Below are 23695 nucleotides of genomic sequence, written 5' to 3' on the forward strand. Positions count from 1 at the left end.
ATGTGTGAAGAAGCGGCTATTCACATCAGAGGAAGTCAAAACGTAGACACAGTGCTTTTGTCAGTGAAAAAAGAGAACGGGAACAAAGGCTCATTTACTCCTGCAGCTGGATGATCTTAACCTGCAATTAGTGGATTTGGTTCCAAGAAATAAAGCCGAGACAGTCTCCTCTTGTCTCTTTTCTTTGACCTGACCCAATGTTATATAAGGGGGCTGTGAAGCTGCAGAACACCAGTTCTCCCTGAAGATAGCTGAGTGTAAAGCTCCATCATGTCCAGGCTTAAAACCTTACTTTGAGCACAAGGAGAAACTTCTTCCCCACCTCAAAGGAAACAATGGAGGACACAGGCGACGACATAGCTGTAATCGGGATGGGATGCCGTTTCCCTGGAGGTATGACTTTGACAAAGCTGTGTGTTTCTGCAGTAGATTCACATAAATTTTAATTTTTAAATAAATCGTGTTCTCCTTTATTGTAGGTGAAGGGTTGGACAACTTCTGGAGAGTTCTGCTGGAGGGAAAGAACTGTGCAGTGGACATTCCAGCTGAGAGGTTTGACACCACTTTGTGGTACGATGGTGATGCCAACAAACCTGGAAAGACACAGACAGCCAAAGCAGCTCTTATAGAGCGGTAATGTTGGGCTTGTTTTATCCATTTGGGCAAATTTCGTGTTGTTTTTGTCATGCTTGAGTTATGATGGATCTACTTTTTGTACTCCAGGCTTAATGACTTTGATCACAAGTTCTTTGGTATGACTGAGGTGGAGGCTGACGCGATGGATCCGCAGCAGAAGCTCCTCCTGCAGTGCACATACAGGGCGTTAGAAGATGCAGGAGTAGCCATGGAAAGCATCAGCGGAAGCAGAACTGGCGTTTACATAGGTGCTCCTCTCACGTGCTGTAGTTACAGAGCCGAGAACAATACCCGGATTAAACTAATCGTTGCTCATTCTGCTGTGATTATGAATGCCGTAGGTCTCATGAACAGGGACTATGAAATGCTCAGAAACAACAGTCCTGGAACAATAACCCACTACAACGCCACCGGGACGGCCATGAGTGTGGCGGCCAATAGAATTTCCTTCACCTTCAACCTCACCGGCCCTTCGTTTGCCATTGACAGCGCCTGTTCCTCGTCTTTGGTGGCTCTGCATGTTGCCTGCCAGGCCATAAAGCAAGGTCAGTTTACCTGGAGGAAAGTTCATCATTACACATGTGTTTTTCAAAAAATACTAATGCTAATTCAACTTTCAACCAGGAGACTGTGAGACGGCGATATGTGGAGGGGTTAACTGTATTATAGAGCCAAGGGTGTTTGTTGCTCTCAGCAAGGCCAAGATGATCTCACCTGAAGGAACCAGCAAGCCTTTCTCCATCAGAGCAGACGGCTACGGCAGAGGGGAGGGCTGCGGCGTGGTACTCCTGAAACCTCTCAGAAATGTAGGCTGGTTGTTATACTCTTCTTTGGTTTGCTTTTTGTACGATTTATGAGTGAATTTCAACTCAAAAAGAGCCAACACATCCAACTTTCTCAGCTATACCTTCAAAAACTAAACAGTATTTCACTCTAACAACAGGAAACTCTGGGATATTTTACAGTATATTTCTGTAAGTTAGATGATGATGGAATAAGAACTATAGTAAGTTCAAGTATATATCAATGCGTTACTGTGTATTTACAAAGAATAACAAGATTTGCTACCTATGAAACAAAGCTTCATCAATGAATAAGTTAGAAGACAATAAACAGTTTTTGGACGATGCAAACAATTACAGTAAACTGTAAACACCACTACTTTGTGTATCAATAAGGAATAAATGGGGTTTAAACATCAAACAACACTGTTACAGTATCTTTGATACAGCTCATTATTAGGTCAAGGTCACATTTATTTATATAGCACATTTAAACAACCGGAGTGCTTTACACAAATATTAATACAAGTACCACACAAATAAAAGATCATGAAATAAGAACAGTAAAATAAATACAACAGTATGCAAAAGCACACATAGAAAATACAGGATTCACCAGGAAGGACCAAAGGCCAAGGAGAAAAAACGAGTTTTTAAGGAAGATGATACGGCATGTCTAATATAAAGTGGCTATAGGATACTATATCAAGTAAATGTGGTAAAGGATATACATTAAGGATGCACCAGTTCTGAAGTTAAGGACCGATACTGATACTGATGTTAAAGATGATAATTTGGCCAATAACCTGCAGGCTGATCCTGTCAGTTTCAGGGCAAAGCCAGTGCAACATCAGCTGCTGCCATCGGTTTATTTAATCCTTCCTCTCAGTCAACAAGCTGCGTATTAGCCGATATATTCGTGAACCCCGAGTAAATACACTCCAAAACAGTTTAATCTGTCTCTTAAACCAGGAGTAGGACGTCCCTTAACACTAAGAACACTGCATCATGGATCAGTTCAGCAACTCGCTGCACTCACAATGTCAGAGCTTCACTCATCTTTCTCACTCTGTTTAAGTCCAGTCCTTGTTCCTGACCATTTTCAGAGGAATATGTTGTGTTTTCTTTCTTTGTTTGTTTGTTAAGCCACTTAACATTGACCCATGAATCCCTCAAGAGATGCACCAGTGTTATCGCTCAGAAATGAGGAGCTTCGACCCTTTTACAGAGTTCTGAACTTAATAGAAAATGCTCTTTAACTCTTTAAAAGAGTGGTCATTGTGCGTCGTTTATTGCTGAGGTCCAGCCTGATTCATACACATAAGGGAGGCCAAATATTAAATAAATATATAAATAAATAAACAATAAACATAACTTCGAACCTCCAACTAGAAACCAGAATTGGATTTTGAATTGCTGTATTTTTCACAGGTTAACCTAATAACATGGCTGGTAGATGGTACGTGCATTACAGCCAGTGAAAAGTTTGAAAAATTAGCTATTTAAATAATTATTAAAGGGACAGTTCTCCTCTTTTGACATGAAGCTGTATGACATCCCATACTAGCAATATCGTGCATGAACATTTTCTTACCCCCTGCTGCGTCCTGTGAGCCGAGTTCCAGCCGAGTTTTGGCGTTGATGAAAGTAGTCCGGCTAGTTGGCTGGGGTTTAAAAAATAAAGCGTTTTACTTCTCAAAACAATATGCGTTCAAAAGAGTAATACATTTGCATCACAAAATCGTTCTCCAGGAAAAGTCAGACCTCACAATCGCTTGGCCCTATTTTCTCTCCCTTCGTATCACTGCCTGCTATGTAGACCGTGCAGACCGAAGTGCAGACCAAGTAGTCCCCTGCTTCTGAGCAGTAAACATCGTAACAGGTGATACGAAGGGAGAGAAAATAGCGCCAAGCGATTGTGAGGTCTGACTCTTTACTGGAGAACAATTTTGTAATGCAAATGTATTACTCCTTGAACGCATTTTGTTTTGAGAAGCAAAACTCTTTATTTTTGTGGCCCCAGCCAACTAGCCGGACTACCTTCGTCAACACCAAAACAAAGCCGGAACTCGGCTCACGGGACGCAGCAGGGGGTAAGAAAATGTTCATAAATAATATTGCTAATATGGGATGTCATACAGCTTCATGTCAAAAGAGGCGAACTATCCCTTTAAGTAGGCTTTTGCAAGATCCCATGAACTTTGCAGAAATATGTGGTGAAGAGAATTCATGGCATGAACTGGAAGGGGTGTGCAAGCTGGTTTGACCTGAAATTGTACCCAGTAGAGATGCTAACAAGCCTGCTAATAGTGTTTTTTTTTTCTCTACGAAGGCCATCAAAGACTGTAACAAAATATGGGGACTCATCAGCAAAACTGCAGTCAACCAGGATGGACACTCAGTCACTCCGATTACCAAACCCTCCACGACACAACAAGAGGAGCTGCTGCGCAGGGTCTACTCAGACTTTGACATCGCAAGTGTCCAGTACGTTGAGGCTCATGGGACTGGAACCCCAGCTGGAGACCCAACAGAGGCGAGAAGCATCTCAAACATCATCGCTAAAGTCAGACCCCCTGGTTCAGAGACACTGCGGATCGGGTCTCTGAAGGGCAACATCGGACACACGGAGTCTGCGGCTGGAGTGGCAGGACTCATTAAGGTTCTGCTGATGATGACACACAAGATCATTGTTCCCTCGCTCTTCTACTCTGAAGAGAATGCAAGTGTAGATGTAAAAGCCCTGAATCTAAAAATTCCAACCAAAGCTGAGAGATGGGAGTCAAACGGGTCACTGGGAAGGGTAGCGGGGATCAATAGCTTTGGGTTCGGGGGCACAAACGCACATGCGATTTTAAGAGAGTACAATTACACTGTAGACACCTCGAAAGCCTGGCCGAAAATATTTGTATTATCTGCAGCTTCTGAGAAATCGATGATCATGACCATCACTGACTCCCACCAAAGACTCGGCGGCGATCAGACAGTAGACGTGCAGGCACTCTCGTACACCTCAGCATGTGGGAGGAGTCACTGCAAACACAAATTTAGGAAGGCCTTCCCAGCGTCTTCCCTCTCAGGCTTGAAACACCAGCTCACATCTGCACTGAAAACAAAAGTCCAGTCGGTAAGGTCGGAAATCCAAGTTGTCTTTGTGTTTTGTGGAAATGGGGTTTCCTACAGGGGAATGTGCAGGCAGCTCATGAGAGAACTTCCTGTTTTCAGAGAGAAGGTCATAGAGGTGGAGAACGTCTTTCAGAGGTACAAAGACATCAGTATCAGTCGGTGGCTTGCTGGTGAGTACGATGACGGTAATTTTAGCCAGCCAGGTGTGGTCCAGCCTCTTCTTTTTGCGATCCAAGTCGGCATCGCCGGTCTGCTGAAGCACTGGGGGGTCAAACCCGACACGGTGCTCGGTCACTCTGTCGGTGAGGTTGCTGCCGCTCACTGCTCAGGCCTTTTGTCTCTCGAGGATGCTGTGAAAGTGTTGTTCCACCGCAGCACTCTTCAGAACAAACTCTCCAAAGGGAAAATGCTTGTGGTCAGCAATGTGGCTGTAAAGGAAGTTTTAGAGGTTGTTTTGGTCTTCTCCGGGAGGATTACTGTAGCTGCTTTTAACAGCCCTCAGTCGTGCACTCTGTCAGGAGATGCAGATGCTTTAGACACCCTCCGCAAAAGGCTAAAGTTCACGTTTCCAGATAAGAATCTCTTCCTCCATGTCTTAGATGTTCCAGCAGCTTACCACAGCCATATGATGGATCCAGTTCTGGATGACATTGAGAGAAACATAGGCCTTTTAGATAGCAACGACATGGAGTGCAAGCTTATTTCAACGGTGACTGGAGAGAGGTGTTCAGATGGGGATTTCAGCTCGGGCACATACTGGGCAAAGAACATCCGAGAGCCTGTTTTATTTCAGCGAGCACTTCGTGCTGCCGTCACAGACAAGCAGTCCAAAAGAAATGTGCTCTTTGTGGAGATTGGACCTCGAAGGGCTCTTGAAAGGTACATAAATGAGACCCTTGGAGATGACACCGTTGTTCTTTCGTCCGTCCACCCGGAGAAAGATTGTGAAACTATTTCATTGACTTTGGCCAAACTATTTGAACTTGGCGTTAACGTAGACTGGAATCAGGTCTACAGTGGCTGTGAGACTTTACCCACAGCCCTTCCAGTTTATCAGTTTGACAACACAAAGAAAGATGTGAGTTTTGAAGCTTTGAGAGAGGGCGACAGATCAACTCGTTGTTCTCGCCATGCTCTTGTATCCCAAGTAAAGCAGGATAACAAGGAGTTCCTGTGTAACCTCTCATTGGAGACCGCACCTTATCTTTGGGAGCATAAAAACAACAATGTCGTCATCGTGCCCGGTGCGTTCTACGTTGAACTGGCTTATGCCTCAGTGATGGCAAGCCTGCAGCCAAAGAAACCTGTTTCTCAGCTCTGTCTCAGTGTTTCATTTGAAAGTTTGCTTACCCTCAACTCAAACTACCAACAGCTAAAAGTGACCCTGGACCATCAAGAGAAGGAGGCCTCATTTAAGATACAGTCCTCTGTTGCAACTCACGCCTCTGGCACATGCAGGTGTGCAGGTGGGCAACCGCTGTTGGAGGAAGCAACCGTTTGTCTTGATGCGATCTTTCAAAGGTGCAAATCGGTTATGACAAGACAGGAGATTTATTCGCTTCTGTCTCAAGCAGGATTTGAGTATGGTCCACTTTTCAGACGTCTCAATGACGTGCGTTTTGGGAATGAATTTAAGGAGGCTGTGACAACTTTCCAAGTTCCTGGTGAACTTCTGGAATACCTGCATGAGTATTTTGTTCACCCTGTGCTACTGGATTGTTTCATGCAAATGAGCGCTGTGGTAGCGATGGGACAGCTAGCAGCCAAGCAGGGATTTCCCTCACACATCGGAAGTATAGTTTTATCAGGACCCCTGCAAGAGGAAATGGTCATGTACCTGCAGGCCACTCAAATAACCCCAGACTTCCTTGATGTTTGTGGTTGCTTTGCTACGATGGAGGGGAACGTATTGGTGGAACTCAAAGGGGTGAGGATTTCATTTTTGGACTGCTGCTCAAACGTTCCCCAGTCGCTGTTCCTTCACAATGAAACAGTTGCAGTTGCAGATGACAGAGCCTCGCAAAACGGCCAGTTAAAAGCAATTGTTTTTGAGGATAAACTCGGCATTGCTAAAGGGCTAAGACCCTACATAAGCCCAGAGTCGGTCTTTGTGGAGAGCAGGGAGAAGTTAACGGCCGACCAAGTTCGACACTTAGTGCTCCACTCACTGCGCAGCAGGGACAATCTGAAGAATGCTCTCTTCATTTGGGGGGCAGAGGACCTCAGTCACTTGTCATCCGAGAGGATTTTGGACTGCTTGGTGACCTGCTGTGAGATGTTTCGCTGGATTGTTTTAGCCATGAAAGAGAGCAGACTCTCCTGCTCTGTGAAGGTCATAACTTACAGGTCGACAGAGATGACTGTGGACCGCCTGAGTCCTGGTTCTGTGCTTTCTGGTCTGACGAGGGCTTGCGCAGCAGAGATTGCAGATCTTTCTTTTCAGCTGATTGACCTGTCTTCTGTGACCACAGAGGACATTAAAATGTTGGCTCATGTAGTTGAAACTTGCAAAGAACAAGAGGTGAGGATCAGTAGAGGGAGGGTATCGGCAACAAGAATAGCAAGAACCCCAGTTAAGAACGAGGATTTACATGACAGTGAGACACAATCTGTCCATTTGAGGGACTGTGTCCTACAGACTACTGATCCATACACAATGGCTAACTTGTTTGCCATCCCTGCTAATGCTTCTGAACGTCCTGTCCATGAGAAGTCAGTTGAAATTCAACTCACAAATGTTTGCGTGCATTCATCGGATTACTTCCCTGTCAGCACTTCCCATTTGAACTATGGCAGGACGATGTATTGGAACAAGCATGCCTCACAGAGTCACAAGCTTCTGGCTTTAGATTTTAGCGGCATCGTCACAGCTGTTGGGAAAGATGTTAAAAACCTAAGTGTGGGAGACCATGTTGCTTCGTGTTGTCCGGTTGCTGCCACTGCAACGATACGGATTCCTGAAGCAGTGTGTTACGACACGAAGACATTTCCGTTCCTCAAAGAGACTCCGTGTGTGTCTTACTTCATAGTGGCATGGGAGATCCTGCAGAGGATGCTGTCTGATGTAAAAAAACAGCGGCGAAGGTTGGCGATTATCTCCTCAAACTCGGCCTCTGCTCTGATGAAAGTCTTGGCTCTCACAGCGTGCAGGTCAGGCTGGAATGTTTCCTCTCTGCATCGATTTTCAAGGGAACTGCCACATTTTGATGCTTTTGTTTTTCTGCCACCATTTGATTGCTCCTGGCAGGAGATGAGTGACAGTGGTGGACTTGAGAAACATGTAGTTTTTGTGTGCAGCAGCTATATGTCACCCTTGGCTTATACAAGCACGTTTGCATTGCAAGGTGACCACATTTGTGTGCATAAGCTGAATGTGGCTGATGTTCTCTTCAGAGCTAATCTGCAAGCACAAAACAGAAATATGGTCAACTGGCTTCATTCATTCGGCTTTGATGCAGTGTCTCTACCTCTGAGAGGGGAACTGCTTCAGATGAAAGAGTCTGAGTCCTATTTCTCTACAACAACAGTGCAGCAAGTTGTTTTGGAGCCTGGAGGAATTGATTGTAGAGTATCTGACATCCCTTTGCTTGTGAGGTCTGGAAAACTCTTCAAACAGAGCTCTGTTTACATCGTAACTGGAGGTCTATCTGGTTTGGGATTTGAGACTGTCAAGTTTATTGCCCACAATGGAGGAGGTTGCATTGCAACACTGTCAAGAAGAATTCTATCCGATGAAATCCAGTTTGAAATGGACCAGCTCCAGAGAAGATATGGCGTAGCTGTCTTAAATGTCCAGTGTGATGTTTCCGTGTTAATGCAGGTGGTTGATGCCATCTCCAAAATTGGGCAAAGATTCCCATCTTGTCCAATCAAAGGAGTGTTTCATAGCGCTGCTGTGCTGCATGACACGCTGTTCGAATCCCTGAATGAATCTCTCTTCCGAAAGGTGCTACAGCCCAAAGTCAGCGGTGCCCTAAATCTCCATCATGCAACAATTCACAGCAAACTGGATTTCTTTGTGTGCTATTCTTCCATCTCATCATTCCTAGGTAACGCTTCGCAGTGTAATTACGCAGCAGCCAATTCTTTTCTTGATACATTCTGTCATTACCGGAGAAACCTCGGACTTGCCGGACAGTCCATCAACTGGGGCCCTTTGAACCTCGGTTTGCTGCTGAACAAAGACCACTTCCAAAAGTTCTTGGAGGCCAAAGGGATGATGATAATGGGCGTGCGTGAAGTTCACGTGGCACTTAAAAAGTGCCTTTTAATGAACAGACCACAACAAGTAATATGCAAGTTCAACTTCAAAAACCTTTGCATGCACGTCCTCTCACAAAACGCATCTCTCAGGGAACGCCTGTCAGCTTTAGTGGAAACAGAACTCAAAGATGAAACGTACATCGAACCCAGAGTGCAGCATCTGTCTTCCACACATGAGAGCATGCGGAGGATTGTTGGTGACATACTCAATGTGAGTGCAGGTGAAGTGGAAGATGACTCTCCTCTGTGTGCGCTGGGGATTGACTCGATGTTAGCCATGACTCTGCAGAACATGATTTTCCAGGAGACGGGAGTAAATGTACCTTTGGTTGTAATGCTGGACCCCAACAGCACTCTTACCACTTTAGTGAATGTTGTCTTGAACAGTGGATGATTTCATGTCAGATTTCTTTACAAAAGCAAAGCTACTGAGCAGAATGATGGAAAATTCAGGGCTGATTTGCTGCCACAGTTTGGCCAGCACTGATTACTATGAACAAACAGCAAGCAGCACTCTGGCAATAATGAGAGGTTTTCCACCACTGGAAATCATGCTCTGTGGAGGTTTGCCACCACAGTTCTCCTGTAAAACTAAACTCATTACACATCTGGTAACAGGTTTGTTGGTTTCCTCACAAAAGTGCTATTATTCATTGGTCATAGATTCAACTCAGATCCAGAGGTAATCTACCCAGAGGTTGTTAGTGAACAGACACCCGATTTCAGGAGTCACAGCTCAACTATCAAACAACCTTCCCTTGTTATTCACATTGGATTGTGTTGATTCCTGTGAAAAGCAGATTTGTTTTTATTACCTTTACTGTCTTTTTATTATCTCATTTATAGTCTTAATTGTGTTATTTCTCTTATTTCTATATTATGTAGCAGTGTATAAACGAACTTCACTAAAATCATGTCAACAGATTTGCTTGAATTGAAGATTGATATTCATTATGTTGTCCAGGTACCTGCAAGCACAAATAATGTTATAAACGTTGTAATCTTTGATTTTTGTATGATTGTGACACAGTTTCCTTCTGCACGTGTAATAAATCTCTGGCTCAAACAACAAAGGAATCATTCATCATATTTGCTGCCAACAGATAACTTATGGGACAGTCCAGAATGCTCAATTGCATTTGTCCATCATCAACATAAAACTGTTAATCAGTCAGGATTAATAACTTCATGCAAAAAGGTTTATAGACAGAACTCAGTGATTTTTATTACAAATGAATGAATGATACAAAAGGATGCACTTCTTTTAGATAAATGATCAAATATTCAGCCAATTTAGGAATAGTTATGAGTGTAAAGCTGACTGTTCTCAACATATGGTTCAGGATTGCAAAATTGTCACAATAAATTCCCCAAAACTGGAAAATGTACATGAAAGCATAAAAAAAAAGAGTTCCTGGTAGAATATAAACAAGCCTCTCTAGGACAGCAGTTAAATTAAACTGTGTTGACTTCTGTTTCAGGGTTTACAATCTGCTTGAAACATGACCCACGTCTTCAACTTGAAGGAACTCACTGTCCTTTCCGCCCTCCGCTCCTTCACTCAGTAAAGCCACCACTGTTGACAACGTGGCGTCGGGATCCAACAGTCTCACTAAAGGCACATTCACACCTCTCTGCTGAAAGATCAGATTCTGCAGAGTCATAGCCTGCATGGAGTCGATGCCTAAGGATGAAAGCGGCGACTTGTCTCTCAGCTCGCTCTGTTCTACACCGATGGTCTCGCTGAGCAGAGACGCAACGTATTCTCTCGGTGAGACGGAGTCGGTTTGTGTAGTCTGATAATCCGCCTCTCTGGATTTCTGGAAGGCCTCTTCAACTAACTTAGAGAGGCGCGTGGTCAATGCCGCGTTCTGGGAGAGGACGTTGTACCTGATGTTTCTGAAGTGAAACCTGCAAACAGCTTGCTGGGGTCGGTTGAGCACGAGGCAATGCTCTAAGCTTTGATGTATCTCAGCCACATCGAGCACCATCATCCCCTTTGCCTCCAGAAAGCGCTGGAAATGCTCTTTGTTTAGGAGCAGTCCGAGGTTCAGAGCTCCCCAGTTGATAGACTGTCCGGGCAGCCCGAGCTTGCGCCTGTAGTGACAGAACATGTCGAGGAATGAGTTGGCTGCTGCATAGTTTGTTTGCGATGCATTTCCCAGGAAAGCTGAGATGGAAGAGTAACACACAAAGTAGTCCAACTGGCAGTGCTGCATTGCGTGGTGCAAATTCAATACACCATTTACTTTGGGTTTGAAAACTTTCTCATAAAGAGACTGGTTAAGGGTCTCAATCAGCCCGTCATGCAATACAACTGCACTGTGAAACACTCCTCTGATTGGGCAACCAACGAACTTCTTCCCGATGACACTGATAACCTTGTGCACGTGCTCAGGCACAGATATGTCACACTCCATACTGGTGACGCTGCTGCCACACTGATTCTCCACTTTGTGTATTTCCTGCAACACATCCGGTGTGGGCTTGCTTCTGGAGAGGATGACAATGAACTTGCCGCCTCTTTGTGAGATAAACTTGACCGTTTCAAAGCCCAGACCCGAGAGACCACCTGCCACTATGTACACTGATCTCTTTCTGAAGAGCCGCTTCTTTGTTGGGAGTAGGGGAATGTCAGACAAGGAACCACTCGCATCTTTTTCCAGAGCCACCACAGGCAGTTTATTTGAACTGAAGTATGAATGTGATTTCTGTGAATGAACACTCTTGATTTCAGAATTCACACTCTGAAATATGAAGCTTTCAATAGAAAAGCTCCTGCTCAGCTTCAGGGACTTCAGCCACCGATAAATGTGTGGCCTGTGTGCTCTAAGGTATCCTTTTTGTAAAATGACTTGCATCTGAATTGTCTGTACGTAAACACTTTCCTTTGCACTTTGGAGCAGTTCCTGAGCAGGCAAATCTTGCATCTGATATCCACAGATGACTACAACATGTTGGAAGCCTGGAAAGTCGCAAATTTTAGCAATTAGCGATTCGTCGATTGGTGTCAGGATGACAAACGCATCCACTTGACTCACATCTACAAAGGAGCCATCGCACTGTGTACCAACAATCACATTCCAACCTGCTTTGTAGGAGGCATGTGCCAAGACCTTTACCAGAGCCGAGTCAGGCTCAGAGCACACAATACCTAAACTCTGTTTGGCTCTAGGCAAGGCTTGATGCAAGATCTCCCACGCTAACACTAAGAAGGATACGCAGGGTGTTTTTTGTAGGAATGACAACCTTTTGGTGCTGTAGCACACATTCTCTGGAACTCTAACCTTACCACCAGCCACAACAGGATAACAAGAAGCAACGTGGTCTCCCACTTTCAGTTTCCTGACATCTTTTCCAACTGCGGTAACGGTACCACTGAAATCAAGAGCGAGCAGGTTGTGCTTCTGAGATGAGTGCTTGTTCCAGTACAATGTCTGGCCAAATTTTAGATGTGAGGCACTGACAGGGAAGTAATCAGATGAGTGAACACACATCTTACTGGGACGGATTTCAACAGACGTGTCACTGATTGGATCGGGCTCCTCGTCAAAGTGAATGGCACTCAGTTGAGTCATCGTTTGTGCATCAGCTGTCTCAAAGTTGCAAGGTTCAGACATTGCAGAGGTGTAACCATCCTTTGTGTTGTCAGTGGTTTCCAATGGGGTATGGACAATGGAAGGCTTCAAGATCAGCCCATCTTTAATCACCAACTCTGGGTGCTTGCTGCAAGGATACGATTTCAGGACTTCAGACAGAGCTGCGATGTCCTCAGCAGAGATGGTGCTTATGTCAATCAGCTGAAAAGAAAGATCGGGTATCTCTGCAGCAAATGACCTTGTCATACCAGCAAGGGCGAAACCTGGACATATGTGATCTACAGTCAGGTCAGATGAACGGTAGGTTACTGCTCTGATCGCTTTGGGGAAGTGAATCCTCTTCAGCTCGAGGACTATTTGGCGGAAAATCTCACAACAGCTTGCCAGATTCTGCAAGACAGCATCAGCCGACAGTGATGTGAGGTCTTCTTTGCCCCACAAAAATAACACCTCATCAAAGTTTTTCTCAATATCTGTGATGTTGAGATTTGCCATGACAAAAGCAACCCCATTGCTTAAGATATCTTTTGCATGTGTGAAGGAAACATATTGAGATTTTGGGTCAAGATGTTCTTTCAGACCTTTTGAGATCCCTAAATAATCAGAGAAGACCAAAGCCTTCAAAGGTGGAGAAGGACAGAACCCTTCATGGATGGTGCTGAAAGCATTATGGTAGAAGTAATCCTCAACCACACGCGAGTGACTGCCAAGATACTTGACTATCACATGCTTAACCTCAACCAACACTCTGCCATCTTTATCTGCAAAGCAGCCACAAACCTCAAACTGGTCGACACCCACATCAGTTGCTCTCAGATAAACAATCATCTCATTTTGCAAAGGCTGAAACACTGTCAGACTTCCTATTTTTGCAGGAAATCCTGGCCTTCCAGCAAAGATGTGCTCTACAGTTACAGGGAGAAGTTGCATGAAATAATCCAACACAACAGGATGTATGTAGTAGTCATGCAAATAAGACTGCAGCTCTTCTGGAACCGAGACAGCTGAAAATGCCTCCTTCAGGTCTTCCCCGTAGTAGACGTCCGCCTTATTCTGGAAGACTTCTCCATACTGGAAGCCTCCTTGAGAGAGATACCCATAAAACTCCTGAAAGCTCACCACAGACGTGCATCGTTTGTAGATGGAGCCCAGTGAAATGCACTGCTCCTCAATCAGCCTCTCTTTCTTTGAAACCACTGTGCCTGATGCATACACCGCAGATGAGGTGAGCACAGTAAAACCAGTTTCTTTTTCTTTTCGTTCTAGTTGCACCTTCATCTTGGGTGAGTTCTGGGTTAAAGCAAACGGACTCTTAAAACTGACACTGAGCTGCAATGAGTTAAGGGGTACTTTTGGTTCAGCGCTGGCCAAGAACGCAGCTAAACCCAACTCAGCGTAGAAGGAGCCAGGGATGATGGGTATGTTATTGTGCTTGTGTTCTTTCAAGTAGAAGGTGGAGCCAGACATGAGATCACAGCTGAAAATGTTGTTTTCATTTCCTGTCTGACAGAGAACAGGATGACTGCTTTTTTTGTTATTCTGAGCTGCTCCAATGATAACATCCCTGTCGGTGCAATCAAACTGGTATCTTGGAAAGGGCAGTGGCATTGCCTCAAAACCTTTGAAGAAGGCGTTCCAATCAACCTGAACGCCCAGTTCAAACAGTTTAGAAACAACAGAAATGACGGATTTGTGCTCTTTCTGTGGCTCCACGGAGGCAAGAACTGCCGTGTTGTTTCCAAGAGTTTCCATGATGTTTCTCTGTAGTGCCCTTCTCGGCCCTATCTCCACAAAGACTGTACTCTTCTCTCCTTTAGTTGCAGACCTCACTGCTTGCTCAAATGCAACTGGCTCACGAATGTTTCTCGCCCAGTATTCACCCGAGCAGAAATCTCCCTGCTGGACTTCCTTGCCTGTAACCGTCGAGAACAACTCTGTGTTGAGGTCATTCTCCAATAAGACGCCAATTGTCTCCTTGATTTCTGGCAGGATTGGGTCCATCATGTGGCTGTGGTAAGCAGCAGGGACATCCAGCACACGGAGAAACAGATTCTGACTGTCAGCTGAGTTACTTAGCTTCTCGTGGAGGCTCTCAACTGCATCTGCATCACCTGAAAGGGTGCAGGAATGTGGGCTGTTGAAAGCAGCAAGACAAACTCTCCCAGAGTACAGAGGAAGTAGAGAAGTCACCTCTGATACAGCTATGTTGCTGATCACAAGCATCTTCCCACCAGTGACTTTGGTCTGCAGGGTGCTTCGGTAATATATGACTTTCACAGCATCCTTAAGAGACAGGAGGCCGGAGCAGTGAGCGGCTGCAACTTCACCAACAGAATGTCCAAGCACAGCGTCGGGCTCGACGCCCCAGCTCCTCAGGAGGGTGGTGATCCCAACCTGGATAGCAAAGAGGAGCGGTTGAACAACGCCCGGTTTGTTAGAATCACTACTCTCAAACTCTCTCTCAAGTGTGTCCAGGATGTTCAGGGTGCCCAGACTTTGAAAAAGTTTTGCAACCTCTTTGATCTTCTCTCTGAATACAGGCTCGCTCTTCAGCAGCTGCTTGCACATGCCGTGGTAAGTGACGCCGTTTCCACAGAAGACAAACACCAGTCTTGGATCTGAGAGGCCTGGGCTAACGTTTTTGCCAGCAGTGGCTCTTAGCTTCTCTGTGAGCTCATCCACAGATGACACTACAATGGCCTTTCTGTATTTATGCTTTTGGTGGCTTCTTCTGCAAGCTGATGTGTACAACAGAGAATCAAGATCAACTTTGTTATTTGCCTCAAGCTGTTTAATGGTGTCCTCCATCATCATTGTAAGAGAATTCAATGAATTTGCAGACATGACAAGATATTTTTCTTGCCTCTCATTGCGCTTTTGCTCAACATGTGACTGTATGTGTTGTTTGACAATGGCATGTGCGTTTGTTCCCCCAAAGCCAAAGTTGTTCACACCTGCAAGTCTCGCACAAGAGGATTCCCACTTTTCTGTTTCCTTAGGAATTTGAATGTTCAGGGCTTTGGCATCAACATTGGAGGTTTCATCAGAGTAGAAAACTGATGGAACAATGGTCTCATGCTTCATCATTAGCAGAACCTTAATAAGCCCAGCCACTCCAGCTGTAGACTCCGTGTGTCCGATGTTGCTCTTTACAGAACCAATGCGGAGTGTCCCTGAACCTGAAGGTCTGGCTTTAGCAATGACATTGGAAATGCTTCTTGCCTCTGTTGGGTCTCCAACTGGGGTTCCAGTCCCATGAGCTTCTATGTACTGGACATTCGCGATGTCCGAGTCTGAGTAGACTCTGCGCAGCAGCTCCTCTTGTTGTGTCGTGGAGGGTTTGGTCATCGGAGTGACTGAGTGTCCATCTTGGTTGACTGCGGTTTTGCTGATGATACCCCATATGTGGTCATGGTCTTCAAGAGCCTGTGAATTAACAACATGAAAACAACAATGAATGTAACTGCCAAGTGTCCTGAGTAAGCTTCAGTCCATGAACAAGCCAGCATTTTGTTTGGAATACCATCCATCCATCCATCCATCCATCCATCCATCCATCCATCCATCCATCCATTATCTTCCGCTGGTCCGGGGATCGGGTCGCGGGGGCAGCAGCTTAAGCAAAGAGACCCAGACGTCCCTGTCCCCGGCCACTTCCTCCAGCTCTTCTGGGGGGACCCCGAGGCGTTCCCAGGCCAGCCGAGAAACATAGTCTCTCTAACGTGTCTTGGGTCTTCCCCGGGGCCTCCTCCCAGTGGGACGGGCCCGGAACACCTCACCGGGGAGGCGTCCAGGAGGCATCCTAACCAGATGCCCGAGCCACCTGATCTGACTCCTCTCGATGCGGAGGAGCAGCGGTTCTACTCCGAGCCCCTCCCGGATGACCGAGCTTCTCACCCTATCTCTAAGGGAGAGCCCAGACACCCTGCGGAGGAAACTCATTTCGGCCGCTTGTATTCGCGATCTCGTTCTTTCGGTCACTACCCACAGCTCGTGACCATAGGTGAGGGTAGGAACATAGATTGACCGGTAAATCGAGAGCTTCGCCTTCTAGCTCAGCTCCTTCTTCACCACGACGGGCCGGTGCAGAGCCCGCATCACTGCAGACGCCGCACCGATCCGTCTGTCAATCTCCTGCTCCATTCGTCCCTCACTCGTGAACAAGACCCCGAGATACTTGAACTCCTCCACTTGGGGAAGGATCTCATTCCCGACCCGGAGAGAGCATTCCACCCTTTTCCGGCATTTGCATTTCAATTTCAACAAGCTGCAACTCCAACAACAGTCTTTTTCTCTAGGTCACCATCGTTCACAGTGAGGAGTGGAACGGAGCCGGAAGATGAACAATCAATCAACGACTTTCACCATAGACGTCGCGAGATTGGGTCCTTAGCGACGCCTACTGATCGGGAGGTGAATTGCCTTGCGTATCCAACATCCCGACAGAGAACTTCGAAAGGACGGACTACGGAATCGGATTGACGGATAGCGACAGAGAAGCATACTGAGGCCTATAGATAAGAATTTTGGCCGACGCTTGTAAGTGACGGAGAGCGTCTCCGGGAGGGTCTCTCCGTTGCCTTTCGCCGACGACTATAAATCAGGCTATATCCTGTGGCTCCGCGTGGCCTTGGAAAATAAATGAAAAAGTATTCGATTGAAGTTTATTTTATGTGTGTTAGTTAGTTGTTTTTTTTAATTGTAGTTCTAAATTGGAAGATTATTGTAATCTTGAAATATTTATATATTTATATTTTTCAACGCTCAAAATTTGCGTCACACTCGCCGAAAGCCGGTATATGTCGGCCAAAATGCTGCGCATTTATCGAGACTTTCAACCCCAGGTAAGCCAAGTACGGAGAAATACAGAAAAATAAAAATATCTGAAGAAAACAGAACATTTAATAATGCCTGGGCAGATTAATTTGCATTTACCTCTGACGAGACTGGCTTGAGAAAGAGACCTTCAACTCGGCGTGTTTTTAAAAAAAAAAATTTTTTAAGAGTTCCAAATGTGTTCATTACATAAATAAAATTAAATTTTCTCTGGAGCACTTCATGGATTTCTTAAGCAACACACTTTAGTTGTTTATATAAAGCGTAAAGGTAAGAAAACAATATCTTCATTTTAGATGTCAAAACGTATTTGCAGTGTTTCCTTTTCCGTGGAAATCGGGTCCAAATGGCTCTTTGAGTGTTAAAGGTTGCTGACCTTTAGTTAAAAATAGATCAGTGGTTTCAGGAGAACGACGAAGATATAAAAAAATAATATCTTCATTTTAGATGTCAAAAAGTATTTGCAGTGTTTTCTTTCCCATGGAAACTGGCTCTTTGAGTGTTAAAGGTTGCCGACCGCTGTGCTGGTGATTCAGTAAACTGTCAAGCTGCTGCTGAGGAGGATAACACATTTAGCAAAGTGGCTGATCCGGGTGGAGTCCAAAAGTATTTTCACTTTCACATGAACATTTACCAGAAAGGATTATATGGAATTTGGACAGTTTTAAGATTGAATCACCCATTGTAAAAATAGATAACTAAGAAGATGGGAAACAAGGGCCCAGACGGTAAATTCCCAGAACACGTGTGACGTGATAACTAATGATTGTGATCGGAACATATCTGCACAGTCTAACCTTTTTCAGTGGTTTCAGGAGAACGACGCCACAGCCCTCCCCTCGGCCATATCCATCTGCTCTGCTGGAAAACGGCTTGCTGGTCCCTTCAGGTGAGATCATCTTGGCCTTAGTGAGCGCTACAAACACTCTTGGCTCAAAGATGCAGTTGACCCCTCCACTAACAGCCATGTCACAATCGCCTGATGAGATGAAACACAGTTAGAATTTCACCCGGTAACATTTTAAAGCCACCACTTGTTGCCTTTGTGTGTGCTCTACTAGTACCACTGAGGTGGGTTGGAAATGCTGTCCAGACCTTGTTTAATGGATTGACAGGCAAGATGAAGAGCCACGAGGGAGGATGAACAGGCGCAATCAATGGACAATGAAGGTCCAGTGAAGTTGAAGATGTAGGAGACTCTGTTTGCTGCAATACTCATAGCCATCCCTGTGCCGGTCCAGTGGTTGATCACACTTGGGTGCACATGTGCAGCATTTGTTTCATAATCTCTGTTCATAATCCCTTTTATCAAAGCAACAAAAAATATGAAGGGCTTTAAACAGGTGTAATATGTGGTAAAGACTAGTGTCTTAACTTTATCTTTATTATTACACAGAAATAGCTGATAAAAAACAACTTTTTTTCTGTCTTACCAAAAAACACTCCTGTCCTGGTGCCGCTGGCTTTCTCCATGGGCATTCCGGCATTTTCTAAAGCCCTATAGACACACTGAAGGAGCTGTTTTTGTTGTGGATCCATTTGCTCCACTTCACTGTCGCTGATGCCAAAAAACTTGTGGTCAAATTCATTTACCCTGCAAGCATTCAAAATCACTAAATCAGATTTCAGTCATGAGATGCGTTACAGTTAACTTGATGATATTTTTCAGTCAATTTACATGGACTCTTACTGTAAAGCACAGTACCAATCCAAACTGTGGACACAGCTGCTCACTCAAAGTAAACGAGTAGCTGCATTGAAACTTCCAACACTGAAGCTGGAAGTGTGATTTGTGCAATCACTCGTGATTTCATGCACTATATAAATCACACCTGATGTTGCAAGCACTGTACTGGGGGAGGGAGTTAAGATGTCACTTTAATAGTTACAAATAAAGATGATTTGTAAAGAAAAATGTTTTCAGATATCAGTATAACTCTGAGTATGTTTGTAGACCTCCTTCCACCTAGGTGGTCTAACATCCATCTCATGAGCCATCTCTCCTAATGGTGGCATGTCAGGTGGAAGGCCCACTACTCTACGCTGCTCAAGATCTGAATATGTATTTCTTAGATACTCTTCCACCTCTGACTTTGTTGCCTTAAGCTGCCCTCCCTTTTCCTGGTTAAACAATCCTTCAACAAACTTGAACGGGTCCCTGTAAAATGCCGTCCTTACATATTCTTTCTTCTTTCTCTTTTTCCTAAGATTTTCAGCCCTTCTGAGTATTGCCAGCCTGCTTCTCAATTCTTCCTGCAAAACATTAATTCCCTCTCTCTCTTCTTCTGTAGCTCTTTTCCACTGCTTTCTTAAATTTCTTCTTTCCTTAACCAATTTCTCCATCTCTTTTTGCCGTCTAGACTTACCTAAATGTACTCTTTCAACCCTCTTTCTATCTTGCACCCCAAATCTCTCTACGCCATAGGAATAAATTATATCTCCCATCTTCTCTAGCCTATCGCTTGCATTTCCTCCTAACCTACCCAATATTATTGACAAATCTTTATTGACTGCCTCCCATTCTTTGTAACTATTAGCCCTAGGCCACTTAACTCTAGCTTTCTGCTCCATATTTCTCTCTCTAACCGGCCTGTTCACCTCAGTATCAGCTGCATCCCTTCTTAGAACCTCCTCCTCCACCTCCGTAGCTGTGCTATTGATATCCTTCGGACTGTGGTTTTCTACCTGCCGCTGGACTTCATCCGACTTTTAAGGCCTCTAACTGATGTTACTTTCTGCCAGCCACAAGGACAAACCTGGAGCTTACTTCCCTCTAGCCTACCACTTTTATTTTGTCCACCTACGCTCTCTTTCCTCTGAGAACTATTCTGGTCAGTTCTAGCCCTAGAGAATAGGTCCGTGCCCCTAACCTTCACTGAGTCGCGTATCCACCTCATAGTCATGTTCATTCCAGTGTCAGTTGCCATGTAGTCTGCCTGTGAGTCAAATAAATAATGGACCAGACTCAGTGAATAATTCCCTATACTCCCTATAATATAGATCAGTGAGCAGTGCTGACCAACATGTATTGGGGTCAGGTGGGAACCTCCTTTCATCAGTGTTTTGTCTAGTTGGGCCCACAACACCTCCAGGAGGCTAGACAATGACCACTGACGTCACAGAGTCACCCCCCTAATGCCAGCCATCACTGCTCCTCACACCACAACAACCATAATCTACCTCAGCCTCTCACCAACTGCACACCAGTCACAACGGGGTGGGGATGCAAACCCTGGTTCGGGTAGGGGGTAATGAAAATATGGAGGGTGCCAGAGGTGGAGGCAGGACAAGACACACTAGCAGATTCAGCAGACAAGCTCACCTTTGCAGTCCTATAATCACTAAAAATGCCAGCAAAAACAAAGCCATACAACTCAAAAATAGATCATGACGGGATTTTTATGACCCCATCTGTCAAGATGACAGACAACGAGAAAGTCTAGCGCAACCTCTGATTAGGATGTACAAAAAAAGAAGCTCGATTAAGGTCAAATTCACTTACGAAAACACAAGCCTGGCATTATGTTTGAAGCATTCTAGGTCTGAAAATATCTCATGTAGGGAGACATTTAGATTTACATGGGATTGGGTAAAAAAAAAAAAAAATGATGGAAATGTGGAAAAAGGAGGAGGAAGTTTAAACCATTTCTTCCCTTGATCATAATGGGAGATCACTGGTGGGTAAAATGGATGAGCTTGGAGCCCTGATAATGACACAGCAGGAATATCAGGAAGGCAATCATCTTTTTCATAGAGTCATGGCTGCAGAAACTCCGGCGCCTCTACTCAGCTTTGGGACTAACCACACCTGTCTCTGCTACACTTAATTGAATTTAATTGAGCTACATCAACATTTAATTTCCCTCTGGGATAAATAAAGTATTTTTGAATTGAATTGAATTGAATTAAAGCTTCTAAATGTTTGCCAGCTGATTTTTATTCTAAGGATTAAGGATTAAGACCTCCTACAAAGTTTCATCACACCTGAATTCATCCCAATCACTGAACTGACAGTGTGAAGAACATACATCAACATTTCTGTAAATACACTGGAAAAAATGCCCCTCCCAAAAATATCTAAGAAAAACAACAAATACAAGACATTTTTGCTTGAAATAAGCAAAAAAATCTGCCAATGGAACTAGTGAAAATCGGCTTGTCAAGATTTCTTGAAATAAGATGTGATATTTGGGACTTTTGAGATAAAAGTGATCTCTAAATTAGCTTAAAAACCTCTTCAAATGTCCAAAAGAAGCTTGTTTCATATGAAATCCGACTCAAAACAATTTGTTTTCAAGACTTTTTCATTTAACAAGATATTCCAGATGTATTGTCTTCAAACAAGTCCCTATATCTGGCTGAAATAGTGCTTGTTAGGCAGTTGTGTCTTATATTAAGTGTAATGAGATATTTTGACTAGAAATGAGACAAATATACTTGGTAAGACTTTGATTTTTTCCAGTGTATATTCTATGTCACTGAGACATCCCCCAAAAAAGTACCAATATCTTAACAATCCAACTAAAACTGAAGTGTACAAATGAATATTTACATCTCTGTCTTATTCTTCATCAAACACACACAGATATGTAACAACAAGAACATTTGATCCCGTGGGAATAAGACCAGCTGCTATCCACATTGTATAAGGTTTAAAGCCCATACCCATTAATGAGAGCGGCCTTGTCTGTGCGGGATTTACCCGCTTTGGTGTCATCAGGGTCGTACCAGCTCGCTACATCAAATCTCTCTCTGGGAATTGGTGCAGAGCAGTTTCTGCCGTCCAGCAGAACCTTCCAGAAATTGTCAAGTCCTTCTCCTATTGGGAAAATATCCGTAGTTTGAGAGGTATTCAGATCCTTAACTGAAATCAAAGTTTTGAATTTTAAACATCCTTCAAGTATCTGGAGCTGAATGAAATCACAATACTGAAGTAACAAGGGGGGGGTGTTATGTTGCAGCTGCCACACATAGTTACTGAACACTGTAAAACTAAACAGAAAGACACTTTTTAGCATTTCAGATTTGCAGAAATAACAGAATAAAATGTGTTGACCTGAGAATTTCAACCTCAGGTGAAAACTGTTGCAGATGTCTTTAACAAATAGGGATTCTACATAAATCTGAGTGCGTGTGGGGGTAATTAATGGAAGAGAAGAAGAAATATAAAGTCACGATACACAAATTTGTTTCTAGATTTGAGAGTTTTTATTCTAAATCTGGATTTTTGTCAATTTATCGAATCACTCGAACGTCTTTTTCTCAACTCCACCAGCTATCAGCTCCACTCTTTCAAGTAATGAGCTGTAATGTTTCCCAGGCTTTAACAACACCTTGGACAGGGAATAATCTGCAGAAAGAACCTACTTAGAAGCTATTATAGCAACTGATTAATTGAGGGTCTCATAAAGAATATGATGAAAGAGACTTGGAGGTTTTTCTCAAAAGTTCCGTCTTATTTTATGTAATGTTGTGAATTGATGCTAATCTAATGTACGCTGATTAAAACTTATTTATGGTATGTTTCATGTTGCATTATATCCTGGTCAGGTCTCCTTTGACAAAGTATCATAGCAGTAGAATTCAGCACTAAATTATCAACATAAACACAGCAATTGAGTAGATTTTTGTCTCCTTTCATCACCGAAAACAGAAGAATAGCAAATATATAAATGTTACTACCTCTGACGGTTGAGAAGAGGTAAGTTTCAGGTAAACACATTTTATTCCGTCATTTCTGCAGTTCTAAAAGTGTTTAGTTGTACTGATATATTCTCTTTTACTTATATATCCTTAACTCAAGGCAGAAGAGAAGAAGAGAAGAAGAAGAGACTGAACGTCTAAACCACACAAAAACTCTCAATTTTATGGACCTCCTGGAAAATTGCAGCCGATCCCCACCACAGCGATGCTTTCGTCTGCTTCTTCCATCCTGACAAGAGCGCAGAGAAAGAAAATAATAAATCTTTGGCGCAGCATCACCTCCAGATATCATCTCACCCAACAGAAAAAAAAGTGGGAACATTATTCTACCTCCACTTGTGTCTGAACTCACCTCGAAACTGAACAATTAGTTGAATTTAGAAACGCACCAGTGCATCCTTACATCCATCCCATTGGCTGTTTTCCTCAGTGATGGTATCACTGCCAGACTTGCGGCCGATTCTTATAGCCAGCTGCTTTTCATGATTAAACATTAATGTTTGATTGTATACGTGGCCATGGAGATGAAGGACTTCACTGCACACATTTATGGCGCCTTCTGCGTGATAAGTTATATAACAGGGAAACTGGGTAAACTGGTTCATTGAACCTGATCACTTTTAATATTTAAATGGTAAGAAATTATTAGATATGTGCTCAGGTCAAAGCAGATAATGAACAAACTCTGAGCAAAGCAGTGGAAAAACCTACGTGGAAACAATCAGTCATCCCCAGATGTTTTTACAGGAA

The 23695-nt window shown here is 44.0% G+C and overlaps 2 protein-coding genes across 2 annotated transcripts; one reads left to right on the plus strand and one right to left on the minus strand.

The window, feature by feature from the left end:
• The first annotated feature begins 335 nt into the window (after positions 1-335).
• On the plus strand, positions 336-9201 carry pks1 (polyketide synthase 1). Its single transcript, XM_075452791.1, has 6 exons — positions 336-393; positions 480-633; positions 724-884; positions 978-1181; positions 1261-1442; positions 3751-9201. Exons 1-6 carry the CDS (start codon positions 336-338, stop codon positions 9199-9201), a joined length of 6210 nt encoding a protein of 2069 aa, XP_075308906.1.
• A 1090-nt stretch (positions 9202-10291) lies between these two features.
• LOC142370490 (phthioceranic/hydroxyphthioceranic acid synthase-like) lies at positions 10292-23173 on the minus strand. Its single transcript, XM_075453067.1, has 6 exons — positions 23116-23173; positions 21908-22061; positions 18676-18836; positions 18338-18544; positions 18040-18221; positions 10292-15832 (listed from the first exon to the last, which is right to left on the minus strand). Exons 1-6 carry the CDS (start codon positions 23171-23173, stop codon positions 10292-10294), a joined length of 6303 nt encoding a protein of 2100 aa, XP_075309182.1.
• Between the last annotated feature and the right edge of the window lie 522 nt (positions 23174-23695).

Source organism: Odontesthes bonariensis, chromosome 20 (assembly GCF_027942865.1).
Source record: "Odontesthes bonariensis isolate fOdoBon6 chromosome 20, fOdoBon6.hap1, whole genome shotgun sequence".
Taxonomy (NCBI): Eukaryota; Metazoa; Chordata; class Actinopteri; order Atheriniformes; family Atherinopsidae; genus Odontesthes; species Odontesthes bonariensis.